Source organism: Aegilops tauschii, chromosome 2, assembly GCF_002575655.3.
Source record: "Aegilops tauschii subsp. strangulata cultivar AL8/78 chromosome 2, Aet v6.0, whole genome shotgun sequence".
Classification (NCBI taxonomy): Eukaryota; Viridiplantae; Streptophyta; class Magnoliopsida; order Poales; family Poaceae; genus Aegilops; species Aegilops tauschii.
Window position 1 is genome coordinate 621,105,408 of NC_053036.3, and position 17,555 is coordinate 621,122,962.

General features: G+C 48.7%; 2 protein-coding genes across 2 annotated transcripts; both read left to right on the plus strand.

Moving 5' to 3' along the window:
- Nucleotides 1–1,335: 1,335 nt before the first annotated feature.
- LOC109753563 (heavy metal-associated isoprenylated plant protein 39) lies at nucleotides 1,336–2,512 on the plus strand. Its single transcript, XM_020312484.4, has 3 exons — nucleotides 1,336–1,509; nucleotides 1,643–1,715; nucleotides 1,823–2,512. The coding sequence occupies exons 1-3, from the start codon at nucleotides 1,495–1,497 to the stop codon at nucleotides 2,134–2,136; spliced, it is 402 nt and encodes a 133-aa protein (XP_020168073.1). The 5' UTR covers nucleotides 1,336–1,494; the 3' UTR covers nucleotides 2,137–2,512.
- Nucleotides 2,513–6,161: 3,649 nt separating this feature from the next.
- LOC109753564 (heavy metal-associated isoprenylated plant protein 39) lies at nucleotides 6,162–7,222 on the plus strand. The gene is made up of 3 exons (XM_020312486.3): nucleotides 6,162–6,453; nucleotides 6,579–6,651; nucleotides 6,786–7,222. The coding sequence occupies exons 1-3, from the start codon at nucleotides 6,439–6,441 to the stop codon at nucleotides 7,073–7,075; spliced, it is 378 nt and encodes a 125-aa protein (XP_020168075.1). The 5' UTR covers nucleotides 6,162–6,438; the 3' UTR covers nucleotides 7,076–7,222.
- The last annotated feature ends 10,333 nt before the right edge of the window (nucleotides 7,223–17,555 follow it).

The following is a 17,555-nucleotide window of genomic DNA, read 5'->3' on the forward strand; positions in this document are numbered from 1 at the left end:
GATTTAACTATCTAAATATGTATTATATGTGACAAATAATATATATTTAGAAACTATGTCCGTATAGAAATTTAGTGATATACTTTTCATGACATATAACACATATTTAATTCCTTAAATCAATGATCTAGAACTACGCGAGTGACTTATTCACCTACACGGAGGTGGTATGTTGGTGAGGTAAGCCAGGTAGGAGACCATGATGTCAGGTTTTCAACGTCAGGCCGGTGAGAGCGATGTGTGCTCCACCGTTTGCGGCCCAGGACTTAAGATTTGTGCAGGCAAATAATTGATCATGGCAATAATTAATAATATCCGGCCCTTTTAACATTGTATCCCAGCTTCTGTTGGTACGCCTGTTGAGGGTGTAGCTAGCCGGCAAGGTGGCTTGGAGGTGGAGTGTTGGAACATGTCCATCTGCACATGTGCACAGGAAAGCTTTAACGTCATGTTACACTCACTGCTAGTATTAAAAAAACCAAAAGTTGGTCCAGCCGTGCAGGCGGATCGCAACGATGTGCACCCATGGCCAGTTTTTCTTGTGCGTTGATGGATCCTCTTGTTGCCTTGACCCTGGAGGCTGGAGGCACGGTTGCTAAAGCGGGGGCCGGTCGTACGCGGTATGTTGTTGGTCTCCTACAGATTTGCATGTACGTCGGCTCGTGATTGTTCTCTTCTGATGCCGGTCGGTGTCGGTGTGAGTCACTCAACTCTTGCAGCTCCTGTCTGTGCCTTTGCATCTCTCCTGAAGCATCTTCCAGATATGGGGTATTCAGCAGTATTCTAGTTGAAGGCAGGACGTATAGGTATAGTATTCAAGGAACAGTGGCGGTGACCGAGGACCAGAAATCGTCTTCTTCTTTTTTCCTGGCCATGGCTGGCGGCTCCAGTGCCGTCGCTCTTGTCATAATAACGGTGATTTGCATCTGCAGTCAGGCGGGACAAGGGACGAACCCACTTCAAACCAGCGACAGCTCCCAATTAAAGTCAGTCAGTCAGTCAGTCAGTCAGTCCATATGCTCGCAATCAAGCCACCAGGGCCCGACGTGGACGCGTACCAACACTCCGGCAGGCCACGCCGTTGACGCCGCCCCGTATCTGTCGCCGGGTCTCCACGCGCAAGCACACGGGACACGGCTCCGCTCCCCACCAGTGGACGCGCCCGAGTCCAGTCGCAAGCCACCACAGAAGAAGCGACCGAGACAACGAGGCGTCCGGCTCGGTTTTCTGGTTCCGGTGAACCGCCGGGATTCTCCGTCACGCGGGCCAGTCTCCGGAAGCTTCGCCGCGAGGTTTGTCACGTGCTTGCGTGCCCCGCCGTGCCACGGCCTATAAATCCACCCGCCCGCCCAGTGCTCAGAGTCACTCCCCTGTCTGTCTCCAAGTCCAAGATCACACCGCGCTTTCTTCCTTCCCCGTCGCCGATCCAGACGAAGCGCCGCACGCCGGTTCCCTTCACCCCCGCCCGCCAACGTCTCCGGCCAGGTTGGATCCATGGCGGAAAAGAAGGTCCGTTGCTTACAGCATGGTTGATCGAATTACGATTTCTTTCTCTTCTGATTTACTTTGGTTGCACCTCTTGCTTGGTTGCTGTGCTCCGGTTTGCTGATCTTGTTTTCTTGTTGGCGGCCGCGGAATTCAGGTCGTGCTGAAGCTGGACCTGCACGACGACAAGCAGAAGCAGAGGGCTCTCAAGGTCGTCTCCACTCTCCACGGTAAGAATCCCCTGCTTCTCTTCTCCTTCTCCATGGAGGCGATTGCCAGGATTTTCATCATGTCTCAGCTTGACATGTTCGATGACCACGACTGTCCATTGCCTCAGGCATCGACCAGATCGCCGTGGACATGAAGGACCAGAAGATGACGGTGGTGGGCACCGTCGACCCCGTGGACCTCGTCGGCAGGCTGCGCAGCAAGCTCTTCCCCACGGCGCAGATGCTCTCCGTCGGCCCGGCCAAGGAGGAGAAGAAGGACGGCGGCGCCAAGAAGGACGACGGCAAGAAGGATGGCGACAAGAAGGAGCCGATCCCGGTGTACACGCCGTGGTACCCGCCGCCGCCGCCGCTGTACCACCCGCACCCGTACTACCACAACCACAGCGCCGAGGAGGACCCCAGCTCCTGCGTCATCTGCTGATCGGCGCGCGCCGCTCCCTTGTACATTTTGTAGCTGGCCGTGTGCTCTGCTGCCTGCCGGTCGACCATGCCTGCTACGGTGATCGACGGCGTGCACCATACTTAAGGCCGTTTAAGGATTTTGCGCCAGTGATCCGGCTGCTGTGCTTGTGCATCTGCTTAGTTTATAAAGTGCAGATATGGAATTTATTAGTGTGTAGTGTAGAATTACTACTAGATAGAACTGCTGGAGTTGGATTTTGAGTGAAAGTTCACCGAGTGCTCTGCTCTCCAATGTGATAACAGAGTAGTGAAATAATTAGATCAAGTGCTCTGCTCTCTGGTGTGGAAAGAAAATAGTGAAGCCCAATAAATAAATTGAAGGTGCAAGAGATTGAGCGCGTCAGGCTAGCTAGATTGGTCTCTCCTGAACCTTCACACTTGCGAATAGAAACTCTGAACTCTTAAGCTCTGCTCCACCTGTCAGTTGCTTTCAGTCAGCCTGTCAGTGATCTTGATGACAAAGCGAAAAGGTTTCCAAGATTTTTGACAGCGAGTAAGCCCCATCGGCACCTCCTTCACGAGTCCTAACACATGATTACGACCTAATGCATTGTTAACTGCCCATCTCACGAAATACACATTGTTAAAATGTTAACCGCAGGTCGTAATCGCTGCTCTAACCGCATGGCGCTTTCAGTCTCCGCCGACGACCGCAGAGGCGTGCGCATTTCGTTAACCTATTTGCTCGACTTTTAGGTTTTTATTAAAAAAAACATTGCTTGACTTTGTGATACACTCAGATCGTCAACCCAAGACTGAAGTTTTTTCTTCTTCTAATCTGATCTGAGAAACTAAAGTTGCGGAGATACCTTGCTATCATTGGAATGTTTTTGTTCCACGTTAGGAAAATAATCCAATTTAGTGATCAGACAGAAAAAACATGAAAATTAGTCCCTCTGTCTCATGATATAATTGCTAGTGGGACAAAGGGAGTACTAGTAATCTTTTTCTTACCCAAGGAACGAATAAAGTCGGATCCTATGGTCGTCCTCGTCTTCTTCCAGAAACTTTGTATATTGTTCGATCATTGGGGCTATCTTCTTGGGCCATGGATACGGGTAGGATTTGGCGACCCTGGCAAGGCGCTTCTGCACCTCCTTGTCCGGATCGTAGGTGTGGAGCTTGCCCGCCCGCCGGTACTACTCCACCACGTCTTCCTCCTCCATGGCCATGTACAGCTCGCAGCTCGCATATACCGCCTCGCGGAAAGCCCGCCGCGCCGCCTTCTGTTCGACAAGGCCATGGCCATGGCCATGTACAAGGAGATAATTCCCTCTTTGTAATTACACGTGCGATTGCCAAGCCCGCAACCGACACGAAGGTTTCCTCCCGCATTTGCGCCCCTTCCCGCTGTGGAATAATCATCAATGGAATTGATACTGATTGGATTCATTTGCAATCTGTCTACTAAGACTCTCCTCCATCTTACGCCCGCCAGGGCGGCCGTGTCTTTTTTACTTCTTCTTTTTTGCGATGAGAAATAGTTTATTCCATAGTATAGGGTTACAATCTAGAGGCATGAGGTCCTCAATACATGGAGGTCCACAATGCAACCATACAAATGTACAGGAGTCCGTACGGCTATAAACGCTATCGAATCTGCTACCCTATTTTGTGAGCGACTAATCTTCTGCGAACAAACTCTTTATCAACCATGAGAGCCTTAATCTCAGCTGCCAATTGGCCCTATACTACATCACCCTTTCCCTTGGGTAAACCATGGTTCGATAAGTATTGCTTCTTAACGGACAAAAAGACTATCTGCTACTGTACTACATCATCCTTCCCATTGAGCTTATAAATCCCGACACTATCACAAGTAGAAGTCGTCGACACTGTACTACCGATAAGTTCCTTCCTTGTCATCGCCTTTTTCGAGGTTGTGTCGCCAAATTTGTGGCCACCAGCAGGTCTCGGGTGCCATCGATGGTGCCTAGTGGTGCCGTGGGGATGGCCTACCAACTCTGTCGGTTATCAAGGAAGGGGTATCCCGGCGGCGACTAACGGGACGACATCGTCGGGTCGGGTGGGAAGTGCCATGCGGGTTATAGTCTGCCGAGTGGCACAGACTATTTTTTGGGGGGGGGGGGGGGGGGGGGGATTTTGGGATCAAACTCAAATTTAGTAAGTTTTGGGTTTAGGGGATTTCCTAGTTGGGTCTTTTGGGCTTAAGCATCACTTCTTTATTTTGTGAAAAGCTCAAGCATCAATTTTCCTCTCTAAATATGAGTAGTTTTTGGGATCTGCCAGAGATGCCCTAAGTTGTGATGTTGTAACATTATTTACTCTATTATTATTTTTTCCAACAAGTCATACCGACATATCAGGATGGCGCCTAGTCAATAGGTAGAGAAGTGGGAGATGTCTTCCTTAGGGACTAACTGACAGAGCACGGGAGCACAATTTTTATTTTTTGAGATAAATTTACATGATTTGATAAAAAAAGGCAGGTTATTTGACATAATTTAATAAGATCCAACTGATGTATGTTTCCCACGAAATGGGTCCAGGTTGTCGGTCTATGAAAATAATGAAATTTAGCATAAATATGCACAAGGTAATATATAGCAACTAAAATATACTAGTCGAATATAGTGTAAATAGTTGTGAACTACTCCCTTCGTCCGGTGAAGAGTATACATATAGAAATTTTAAGACAGACAAATTATGGAGTTCAGTAAAAAATGCGTTGGAAAGGTGCAAGCCACCATCTCTCCTCTTTAATTAACCAACCCCCAATAAGCTAAGTGCATGTAGAAATTAAGAAAGACCATGTGTAGATTGCTATTGGTCTTGACTACCGTGTAATGAGAGAGAAGTATTTTTTTTTCTACTTTAAAGTACATTAGGAAGATAGAAGTACACTCTTTTGTGGATAAATTTTAAAACTAGATGTACACTCTTCACCGGACGAAGGGAGTAGGTAGTAACAAACAAGTACTCCCTTCGTCCCATAATGTAAGATGTTTTTTGACTTTCTGTCCCATAATGTAAAACGTTTTTTGACATTATTGTAATGTCAAAAAACATCTTACATTATGGGACGGAGGGAGTAGTACATTAGAAAGAAAAAAAAACAAGTAGTGAGCCATGGCGGAGTCCAGCGACCGTGATTGTGCTTCTATCATGAGCTAGTAATTTAAATCTCTCTTTCTGGGCAAAAACAACAAAAGCGGTAGAATTAGGTGACAGTTGGAGGTGAGATCGACCAGATACTCCCCCGTTGAGCTTCAGTGCGCGTGTGATTCTTTTCCGGTGGTAATTTTCCACCGCCCGGTCCCACGTGAAAGCTCATGCATGTGTTAATTTGACTCCCAGCCGCAGCGTCTGTATATGCTCAGCCATCCATAGTTCTCTGCCGCTTCAAGCGCCCGCACTGCCATCTTTTCAACAACACGACGGCGGCGAGGAATGGAGCGTAGTACGATTCGTCAGCTACCGGTGGCTATCAGCCAGTGTACGTGGACTCCACAATTGTCCTCGCACGGACTTGTGCTGCCTCAGCCCTCATCGCCGCTAATTATCCTTGGATTGTTTCAGAAAGCATATGAGAGACGACCGGGCATGAAGTGCCCAAAGTTGAATCGTTCCAAACACCCCCCGCAAGAAAAAAGTTGGTTTAAAACATTTGAAGAGAAGATCGCGGCGCGTAGCATTCATGGAACAGTTGTGGTCAGCAACTAATATCGTCTTCCCTCTTTTTATTTTTTGTGGCGGCATGGCCATTTGCCGTCGCTGTTGTGGCAGTAATGGCGATGCCGTCTGCAGGCAGGAGGGACTGGGCCGGGGATGAGCACTCTAGACTTCTACTATAAGCAACCGCCAACCAGCGACAGCACAGGCTCCCGATTAAATCAGTCAGTACGCTCGCAATCAAGCAACCACGGAGACTCCGCCGGCCCGTTGACGCGACGACCGCCCACCGCTCCGCAGGAACACGATGATCAGCACCAATAAACAAGCCCCTAAACCCTGGTTACAATTACCCTTAACCCGGGGTGCGGCTGGCTATCCACCGGCCTCCCCTCCGCTGTCACGCAGCGCCATCTTTGCCGCCACACTTGTCTTTGAAAGGAACCCGTCCGCCCGAGACTTTTTGCGCCGCGAGCTTGGTCACGTGCGTGCCGGCCCCGCCCTGGCCGCCTATAAGAATCCGCCGGCCCTGTGTCTCCCAAATCAGACCGCGCTTTCTTCCTTGCCCATCGCCGGTTCCCTGAGCTCCCACCCGCCGACGTTCGTCAGCGCCGGCCAGGTTGGATCCATGGCGGAGAAGAAGGTTTGTTGCTTACAATCGACCGAATTGGGATTTGGGATTTCTTTCTCTTCTGATTTCAGTACGGCTCTTGATTCCTGCTCATGTTTGCTGATCATGTTTTCTTGTTTGGCGGCCGGGGAATTCAGGTTGTGCTGAAGCTGGACGTGCACGACGACAGGCAGAAGCAGAAGGCGATGCAGGTCGTCTCCACCCTCCAAGGTAGTAATCCCCTGTTTCTCCTTCTTCTCCGGTTCTGTCCTGATCGTGCAGAGGAGCTGGCCAGGATCTTCATCGTAGCGCACCAGTCTGTTCTGTCATCATGCGCCTAACCGACAACTGTCGCTCTTCCTCAGGCATCGACCATATCGCCGTGGACATGAAGGACCAGAAGATGACGGTCATCGGCACCGTCGACCCCGTCGTCCTCGTCGAAAGGCTGCGCAGCAAGTTCCCCATGGCACAGATGATCTCCGTCGGCCCGGCCAAGGAGGAGAAGAAGGACGGCGCCAAGAAGGAAGGCGAGAAGAAGGAGGGCGAGAAGAAGGCGCAGGTGGTGTACCCGCCTCCGTTCTGGTACCCGCCGCCGCCGTACCACCACGCCTGCAGCGCCGACGAGGACCCCAACTCGTGCATCATCTCCTAGTCGGCGCGCGCCACCGATTTCCTCCTCTGTTGCAGATGTAGAATGGAATCACAGTGTGAAGAAAAATTAAATAGAACTGCCCACTTGGAATTTTCAGTGAATTCGGTGACAAGTAAGTGCTGAAATAAATAAACCGGAGGTGCGGCAGCTTGAGCGAGTCAGATGAGATCGATGCAAAATTCAGGCGGCTAGCTAGATTGGTCCCTCGTTCAACTTTACATTTACTAATAGAAACTCTGAAGCTGTCCGGCTGTGCTCCACCTGAGAGGTGCTTTCAGCCAGTCAGTGATCTCGATGGCAAAACCAAAAGGTGTCCAAGATTTTGGACTGCTTCTAATCACTTACTCATTGATGTTTTCTTTGACAGCGAGCGAGCCCCATCGGCACCTCCCTCACGAGTCCTAACACATGATTAGGACCTAATGCATTGTTAAACTGCCCATCTCATGAAATACAACTTGTTAAATTGCTAACTGCAGGTCCAAATCGTTGCTCTAGCAGCATGGCGCTTTCAGTACCATCGAACATCTTTTGTTGTCTACCGACGACTGCAGAGCCGTGCACATTTTAACCGCCCATTAACTTATTTGCTTGACTTTGTGTTTTAAAATTATTTGCTTGACATTGTGATAACTTTACTACAATTAAAGAATCAAACACCCTTTTTTTTTTCTAGAAAGCAACAGGTAAAAAATCTTCCCCCTGTTTTGTTTGGAAGCTGCACCCGCACGTACACTCAGGCAACGTCTGCAGAACACTACAGCCACAAAGATTTAGGATTGACGAGCTCACCATAAGTTTATCACCTTTGTTGAAATAAATAACACGATTTAACTTTGACAGTACCGAAGATGCTTGTGAGTGTTTTGGACCCCCATTCTGCTGGTGTTGGTTCGATTTAAGATAGATCACTTTTCTTTGGATATGAAAGTGATGATTGTTGCATTGATGTTGTTAGTGTTAAGGTATTGCTTGGTGTTTCTTTGACATCCGTGATGTAGTATGTTCGGAGATGTAAGCTGTTGTTGCTCTTTCCCAGTAAACAAAAACTTCATTTTCATAATGAAAATGGGGTCATGTGGCCCCTCTTATTGAAAAATATAACAAAGATGCTTCATTTAATTTTCACTCTGTGACTAATGTGGTGACGCCATGACGGTTTTTAGTATGTTTATTATTCTCTCAGACCCATGTTAATTGACGCATCTCTAGTATAACTTTAGTACGGAGTATGTTTTTTCTATACAGACAAATCAAACCCACATGCCAGGACAACGGGACAGCGGATTGGGCAGAAGTAGTCTATACATTGGGAATTTGTGTGTTCAACATCACACTTAAGCAACGCGGTGTTGCTAGCCGCAATTGTCACAAACACAATGCCGGGGTCTTCCGATACACGAGGACCACTATAATCTTCTCTAACATCAAGAAAGAAGCGTCGGTTTGCGTAAATGCCAGAGCACGTCATGTTAGTGTAATACTTCCTCCGGTCCATTTTACTCCGTGCATTATATTTGTGTCAAGTCAAACTTTGCAAAGTTTGACCAAAATTATGTTAAAAACATATCGACATCTACAATACCAAATATATATACTACGTTTCGTAATGAATCTAACTATATTTATGTGCTATTGTGAATGTTGATATTTTTTCCTATAAGTTTGGTCAAACTAAACATACTTTCTTTTTGCAGGAGAAAGTAAAAATACTTTGACTTAGGAAAAACTTATACGCAGACGAAAAATGACCGGAGGGGGTATAATCCCGGGAGAGTGGTCCTGTTGTTTTGGCTATGGCAATGCTTGTGATGTACATAAACTCTTTTCTGACTTTGTTTGATACATCACCATTAATTCTCCCCCCATTATTCTACAAGCCCCACCCCGATTTCCCCATCAAAAGGGTGAAAACGTGAATATACTCCTAAATAGCAAATGTGACCATGTGCATTATCTGGGTGAGGGACCAATAAAGTATTTTAGAAGGAAAATGAATGAACATCATGGCGTCATGTCTTTTCATACGCAATGAACTAATCCTATATACCTAAATTGTTGATTCCCACAAACTCTAATTCTCTCAACATGCAACTATGCCGCCTCATCATCCCACCATGGATAACCTAATAATTGATCCCCACTATCTTCAATTCTTTTAACATACAAATATGCCACATGATGCCACCATGCCTGCATGAGAAAAGACCCACATTAAAATGCACCATGCATACTACTCATATTTAATAAATATTATACACCTTCAGAATAAGCAAATATGATACTATAAGCTAGTTTCAATTCATATATTGTTAGTCCAAATTCTATTGTTTCACATAAACAAAGTTCACTAAAAAAATTTGAACCGATCCCCGCAACAACGCGCAGGGTATCATCTCTAGTATTCATAGATTGTGTGCCTTTTTTTGTGGGGCATAAGATTATGTGCCATTGATCTTATGGGACCATGTAGAACCTCTTCCGATTGTAGGATTTCAATACTTGTTTTACATTGAGATGTCCAATAATCATCTATCTCTCTCTCTCTCTCTCTCCATGTTTTGTAAAACTTTAACATCTTGTTTAATTGCACAATGTAAAGGCACCCCCACCAGACATGGAGTATCTACACCCGAGCTCAAATGCTCCCTCGTGAACAGTAAAATAAATAAAAAGTAAAAACATTCAAAAAATTCTGAAATATTTTTGTGGCGAACTTTGACAAATGTTTTGTATGGTTACAAAATTTCAGCACGAAATGAAATTTGTGTAAGTCATGGCAAAAAAACAAAACGATGTTGCAAAAATGCTTGTTTTGAAAACATTTTGGAGTGCTAATTGTTTTTGCCATGCCTTCCACGAATGTCTTTTGGTGCTGAAATATTGTAAGCATACAAAATATTTGTCAAAGTTTACCATAATAAAAAATCGTAACTTTTTGATTTTTTAACTATTTTTTCGATTTTACTGTTCAGGAGGGAGTATTTAAGCTCGAGAGCAGAATAGGACTTTTGCCACCCACCCCCTTTCCCTTCTAAAAAAATCTACTCATGCCAGGCACATAGCTATCAGTCTCAATCAACTCCAGCTTTGTCCTTGCATGGACTGATGTTGTCGCGTTCCATGCATCACCACTAATTCTTCTCCCATTATTCTACAAACCACACCCGCATTTTCTCCATGAAAAAGAACGGATGAGCTGAACTTTGAACCTTTCCCGCGAAGTAGATGGATCCAGCTGGGGGTCTTGGTGTGTGCATGCACTACGGAATGGGCGCACGCTAAGAATAATGCACCATACTGTCATACTCCTTTTCTTCGATAATCCTTGCTTGCCGCGTCCACACGTCTTGCCAGGAGGAATCACTATTGTTTCTATATCTCTTTTTGTCCGGCGACGCCACTGACGCACGCATACATTTGGATTAGATTGGGTTGGGTTGGGTTAGCCGCTAGCTTCTCTCGCGCATATTCCCTTTAGAGTTGCTTTCAGTGAGTAATCCCGATGAGAACGCAAAAAGTAGCGAGATTCCTAATACCATGATTAGGACGTAGTAATACAATGTTAACCGCCCATCTCGCAAAATATACGTTGTTAACAGCGGGTCTCAATCGCTCCTCTAACTGCATGGAGTTCTGAACATGTATACCTAACAACTTTTGTGTGGTACCGCCGGCTGTGAATCCAGGTAAATTTCATCCGTCCATCATCTGAATATCCAGCATATCTCATTTGTTTGCAAATCTTTGCTGCTGACTTTTGTGATACCTCTAAAATCAACCCCTATTGTTTTTCTCACGCCGTGGTGTCGCAGCTAGCTAACTGGGTGGACAAGTCGCGTCTTCGTTGTGTGCGTAATCGACATGGTATAAGAGCCATGCAGTGTGGCTAGGCGCACTTGTTAAACGGAATTCAACTCACTTATCACAAAATTGACGAAACACAGGCGGCTTTGTCATAACCTGGAAATTCATGTCTTTTGAGATACAGTACGTAGGAATTTATCGCACGCGATATTCGTCGTGTATTTACACCTTTGCAGATGTGCCCGCCTGCGTCCCTGTCACACTGACCGTCGCTGTTGCATGCATCATTTCATCGCCACCAATAATTCCTGCTCCATTATTGTTCTACAAACTTTGGCTCCTATTTAATTTTGAAGGGAAAAGAGAAGGGTGGAGTTGAATTCTGAGACTTTCCAGCAGAGCAGAGCAAATCGCTACAGGAGCGTTGTTGGATGGAGCCTGAAGGAGAATGCGTACGTGCGTCATAGGCTCCACGTACTGCTGACGCCCGCATGCACTTGGCCACTTGGGCAGGGTTGGGGTTGGGAACTTGGGATTTGCTTCCCTCGCGGCGCGCGCACGTTGCCGTGTCGCCGGTGGAGATGGCCGGTCTTTTCCGTCGGTCGATTCGCCTGAGAATACGTTCGATGATACTCCAAAGCGCGAAAACATGGTGAATTATCTTTCCTCTGTAGCACTAGTTTGGTTGCTAGAGGTCGAGCAGGCCGTCCGGATGCGCGCACCTGCCGAGGTCAGCCAAGATGCGCGTATGCAACATTACTCCCTTGTCTAGTGCGCGCTCATGCGGCCAAATGGACAATTCATATGTTTTTTTTTTTGTGTCTCTCCACTCTCCTCAGAGCATCTTCAACAGCCGCCGCGCCAAACCAGACGATGGGCGCGCGGTACGCCGCGTTCGGCGGCCGTTGAAGATGCTCTCGTGTGTAAACTCGTAGACTACTAGCAGTACAAAAATCTTCTCATGCCTGGCACGTACCTATCAGCAGTCTGGACTGGGCTCCACCACCTTTGTCCTCTCCCATGGACCGTTCTTGGCCAGTTGCATGCATCACCACGAACACCAATTCTCCTCCCATCATTATTCTACAAAACCTACACCGGCCACACCGATTTCTCCATCAAAACGAACGTGTTCAAGGCTTAAACTTCCAGCCGAGCAGATTGACAGAAAGGACACGGTCTGTATGCACGATGGAATGGGTGCAAGCCAAGCTAGAGCCTAGAGGCAATATCACGACTGCGTCATGGACATACATTCGTGGTACGTGGCCACGTAGCCTTTTTGACGTAAGATATCCTTGCTTGCCAAGGTACCGCTGCGTCCCCATCTGCCGGGCCCTGGCCAGCACGACGAATCACCATCCTTTCTTTTTCCGGCGACGCTTCTTACGCACGCACGCACTTGGGGTTGGGCGCTAGGTGCTCTCGCGCACGTTGCCGCGTCCATTGGCGATCGGCACGAGTATATTCTCGGGTTTATCTTTTCAAGATCGAGATTTTGGACTCTGCCGAAAAATTCCCAAGGCACCGGCAAGAGGGAGGCAGGACGTTCCGTTGCTACAGAGGAGGCCGTCCGGACGGGCGCTCAATGCAAGTCAGCCAAGATGCGCACATGGCCACTTGGACTGCCTATTTTTTTGCGTTTCTTCTCACGTTGATCGATATGATCAAAGTCTACAACAAGTGGGTACTTGCATTACTCCGATGTCGCCGCACAAGGTTCTACTTGTGGTATCTATCTCTTCACCGGCCGGTGGACGTATCCAACGTCGCACTCCTAATTGTTACATCTGGGAATCTTAAAAACTCCGGTTGACATACTACCTTCGTTCATAAGTCCTACCGTCTGATCATGACTGAATGCATTGTTAACCGCGTGCTATACACGGAATGAAAGTTCCATCTCCACTATAGTTGCACGTCATCCATCATCACCTTCTAATTAGTTATTAATCAGCTCGTACACGCAGTCCGGCGCTTCAAATCCGTACGGGAATTGGTAAACCATCCATTGTTGACTGCAAGCGTGCCCGGCGCATGCATGCATGCACGAGAATTTGGAGTTCATTCCCGTTCCACTAGTATTATACAAACCTTCACCTTCATTTTCAAGGCAAAGAACGGAGGATTTCAAAGCTGGGACCAGAGGAGATGCATCCAGCTAGAGCTAGGGGTGTGCGTTCATAGCTTGATCATGTATGCGTGCCTTTAGTAGTCTAGCTAGAACAAAAGATTTCGACATATATTCGTGCTATGTAGCCACCTACAGGCTACAGTTCAACCTTTTTGACATACTCCTCCGTTCCTAAATACTTGTCTTTCTAGAGATTTCAACAAATAACTACATACGATGCAAAATGAGTGAATCTACACTCTAAAATATGTCTATATACATCTGTATGTGGTAACTATTTAAAACCTCTAGAAAGACAAATATTTAGGAACGGACGGAGTAGATAATATGCTTGCCCTTGGCTCGCAAGGTAGGCAAGGACGAATCACCAGCATTTCTTTTTCCTTTTTCGCACGGCGACGCTTCTTGCTTACGCACGCACTTCGCACATGTTGCCGCGTCCTTGGCCTTGGCGACGGGCAGTTTTAGTCGAGCCATCTCATCGGCAGAACATGATGATGTTGATGCATGCCGCGTAGGCCTTCCCAGAATGCCAAAAGGGTTCCGACCTTATCCCTTCATCAAGATTTTTAGGTTGCGATGCGACCGAGATTTTGGACTAGTGTTTCTATTCTGTCGCGAATTTGCTGATGCAAGGCGTCATCAGGTAGTACAAAGTTGGGTTCCTAGTGAGGAGGCCAACAAAAAGGGAAAGATGCGCACATTTTTCCATGATGCAAATGCGGCCAATACATGTTTCATTTTGTTGTTTCATCTCACGCTGATGGACATGACTAAACATTGCACCATTTAACTTGATTTACTAGCAGCGGCGGAGGGGGTGAAGAAGATAAGTTATGCATGAACTGAGAAATCGTTGATATTCAAGTCTAATAATATTAGGAGTATTTTTTAGAAAAGGAGGATGACCCCCGGCCTCTGCATCTGGGCGATGCATACGGCCACTTTATTAATTATTTTCATAAGACCTTACAAAGCCATACAACAGCAAGACTAAAGCCACCGTCTAAGCAACAACTATCGCTACACCTATCCATTTGATGAAGGGGCGCAGATAGTCTGGGCCTAATACCAAACAGACATCGCAGCCAAGCCTAAACAACTAAGACCTGAGGTCCCAACCAGGACGTCTGCCGGGTATGGGGCACCTACCAGTCCGGCGCACTCCTCAACCAGGACGCCTGCCGAGTATGAGGCCGCCGCAGCCACCTGCCACCAATCCATCTTCAGAGTTGTACTGTTGCATGTACCGTGCCAGGTCTCTCTGCCATCGACGCCACCACGACGCCCGACAACGTCGTCCTCCTGCGCGAGTCCATCCTCCCACAGCGAACACCGAATCTGCACTGCGCCACGCCGTCAAGATCCGTCGCCATCAGTGTGTAGGATGAATCACCGCTCCACCAAAGAATCCGTCCTCTGGTCTCTCGATCACGTGTGTACCTCCAAGAATGACGCCCCCAAGGAAGGAACGACACCAGAGCGCCGCCGTCATCCGATCATCCGATCTAGGGTTTCCCCCGGAGGTAGTAGAGAGTGGCCTTGAACTTCTCCACGGCGATGCCTTCAAAAAGGGAACGACGCAGATAGCGCCGCCACCGCCGGCCTTAGCAGACGCCGAAGGCAAGTTTTCACCCAGATCAGTTCGAAGGGATCCAACTCTCGTGCACGGGCCGACGTCACCACCAGCACCATCAAGCAGAACCCTGGAGCACCAGCAGATGAGCGAGCCGCCGGCACCACCGCATCCAGATCGCCGGCCACGCCGGGCCGCCGCCATCCCCCGCGCCGTCCGGGTCAGAGACGGAGCCGCCGACCGCGCACAGGGACCACCGCCGCCTGCACACGCCCGAGCGCCGCCGAGAGCCCAGCGCCCGCCACCGCTTGCCGAGGGCCGCCGCCGCGCGCCCCGAGCGGACTCCCACGCACACCAGGGGAAACCGCAAGCGTGAGCCCTGCCGTCGCCCCAAAGCCCGCGCCGGCACGCCCCGCCTCCAGCGCGCCGCAACAACCGCCGCGATCCGCCCGCGCCAGATCCAGCGAGTCGTGGGAGAAGAGATCCCGCCGCCGCCGACGCCGACCAGGCTTTGCCCGGCGGCGGCGAGGAGGAGAGGTCGGGGGAGGGACGAGGACGCGGCGGCGCTAAGGTTCCCCCCGGTCGCCGCGCAGGGGCGACACGGGAGGAGTCGGGGGTCGCGATGGAGTCGGGGGTATACTTAAGAGTTTCTTTAGAATAGAGCGGCAATGGCCCCCTTTGGCTCCACAAAGCTCCACCACTGTTTACTAGTTAATTACTGCTGCTGGGAACACTATCTCCGGCGTCACGTTGCACGGACGCACGGTTGCAATCCTCACTGTCATATGTGCTCAATTTTTTAACCCCTAGCTCCTTTTTGTATAGCTCGAGTCCTAACATCTCCACCAGTACTCCTTTTCCATGTGTTATTAATCAACTTCGTACGTTGGCCGGGGAATCTGCTGGGCGATTGGCGGACCCTCCATTATTAACCGGCGCGTGAGAAGTTCGATCAGCCAAGCTGGTCAATGGGCTATTTCCCTCATTCCTTGCCGGAATGTTAGCTATCAGTGCGTGATGCACCTCATGGACCGTTGTTTTTTGCATGCACCACCGATAAAGAAAGATCAATTAAACGCTGATTTGTCGAGGCAAAGAACAGGCGGCTAGGAGCTGAAAGCTGATACTTTCCAGTTGAGCAGATCAACACGGGGGATTTTTTTTTTAGATCGACATGGGGATGTTGATCCATGCACGACGAGGGATTCGTGTTACGTGGATGGGCGTAGGAGGCAGCATCTCTAGCAGACCCCGCATTCCGCCGACCCGCAAAACGTGTTTGCAGCTTGCGGAAAACACGTTTTAGGGATCGGTTTTTTTTCGACAGAACAGACCCCTCAAACTTAAACTGTAAAACAAAATATTCGCTTATATTTTTTCCCATGTCTTCTTCTTCCCCTCGTCCATGTCCATGGTCAGGTAGCTTGCTCCCACAAAACCGACGAATAATACACGAAGCGGTCAAAAATGGAGCCGCATGATCCATCCATTAGCTAACTAGCTCTGCTCGAATCGATCAAGAGCTAGCTCTGCTTGAATCCATCCAGGAGCTAGCTAGCTAGCTAGCCTAGCTCGAATCCACTCAGGTGCGAGCTAGGTAGCTAGCTCCTCCGTCGCCGCGCGTTGCGGCCGGGGCAGACGGGTGGCGGCCGGTCGGCCGGGCTAGCTTCATGGCCGGGCGGACGGGCGCGGCGGCCGGGCGGTCGGGCGAGCTTCATGGCGTTGGCGAGAGCAGAGATTTCTCAACCGCCAACGTTGACTGGTATTCAGTGCCCTGAAAAAGTTGCCTTCAAAACTGTAGACATGAGGGTTTCGGCTTCGCGTTCACGGGGCCCCTTAAAAAATTTAAGTGTCAGACGATTTAAAGTGGTCTGTTCGGACCCGCTTTTTCGACTGGAACTGTAAAAAATGGTTATTTTACGGGTTTGACCAACTATGCGGGGTCTGCTAGAGATGCTCTTACGAATTGCGACGCACAATACATGGCTCCGTTTTCCCTCTGTGTAGCTTGGAATCGAATTTGTTTCTCGACTCCACGCACGCGGCGATTTCCTTGGCCGGCCGGTGATGCTCACAGCACTTGGGTGGGCAACTTTGTCTGCAGGATATGCGTGCATATGCATGTGTCCGCCTTTCCAAACCGCCAAAAGGTTTCAGATTGATTGTGCTCTTGGAGTAGTACCACTGTCGCCAAAGATTTCCACGACAGTGCACCCGGCCAAGGAAAGGTTCCCTTTCATCTATACGTACGTCATAAAAAGATCGGTCTACTTCCTGGAGGGATGCCGCCGGCACCGGCCGGACTCCGGAGCAAAGCATGCTACCCTTGATTGACTCGTCATGCCAGCAACACGGCTGGAAATGAGTCGCGTATCTCGATCTACCTGTCCTTCTGCACCGGCGATCGACCGTCTCGTCTCCGGCATCATGATTGCACGGTTGCAAATCCTCGGCTGTGATGTCTGCTTGATATTTTATTTAAGCCCAACTTGACATGTAGATTGTACACGAGTCCTAACATCTGATTAGGACCTAGTAATAGATTGTTAACTAGGGCGTCTTGATATTCCGTCTCCACTGCAATAATTGCATGTTATCCATCAACACCTTTCGATTTGTTAATTCAGTTCGTGAGGGCCTGCAAATCTGCAGGGCGATTGTTCGGCCCTCCGTTGGTTGGTTCTGCCATCCATCATCGGATGAGAATTTGGATTAGCTAGGCTGCCAATGGACTACTATTTATTTAATTTCCTCCGTTGCTCGCCAGATGGGTGTAGCTATCGATCGATCAGTGTGTTGCTCACCTCATGGACCGTTGACGCACGCACGCATGCCGCTGCTCTTTCATTGTTCTACGAACCCAACCGCACCCACCGTGATTTCGGTCTCGCGGCAAAGAACGGGCAGCTCGGAGTTCAAAGTTGATAGAGATGGGATTGGTTGGGCGCAAGATATAGCAATAT

What these genes read in the sequence shown, in the direction of transcription:
- LOC109753563 (XM_020312484.4), top strand. An exon ending in GGTCGTCTCCACTCTCCACG is followed by an intron (nt 1,716 to 1,822) that starts GTAAGAATCCCC and finishes CCATTGCCTCAG; the next exon opens with GCATCGACCAGATCGCCGTG.
- LOC109753564 (XM_020312486.3), top strand. An exon ending in GGTCGTCTCCACCCTCCAAG is followed by an intron (nt 6,652 to 6,785) that starts GTAGTAATCCCC and finishes GCTCTTCCTCAG; the next exon opens with GCATCGACCATATCGCCGTG.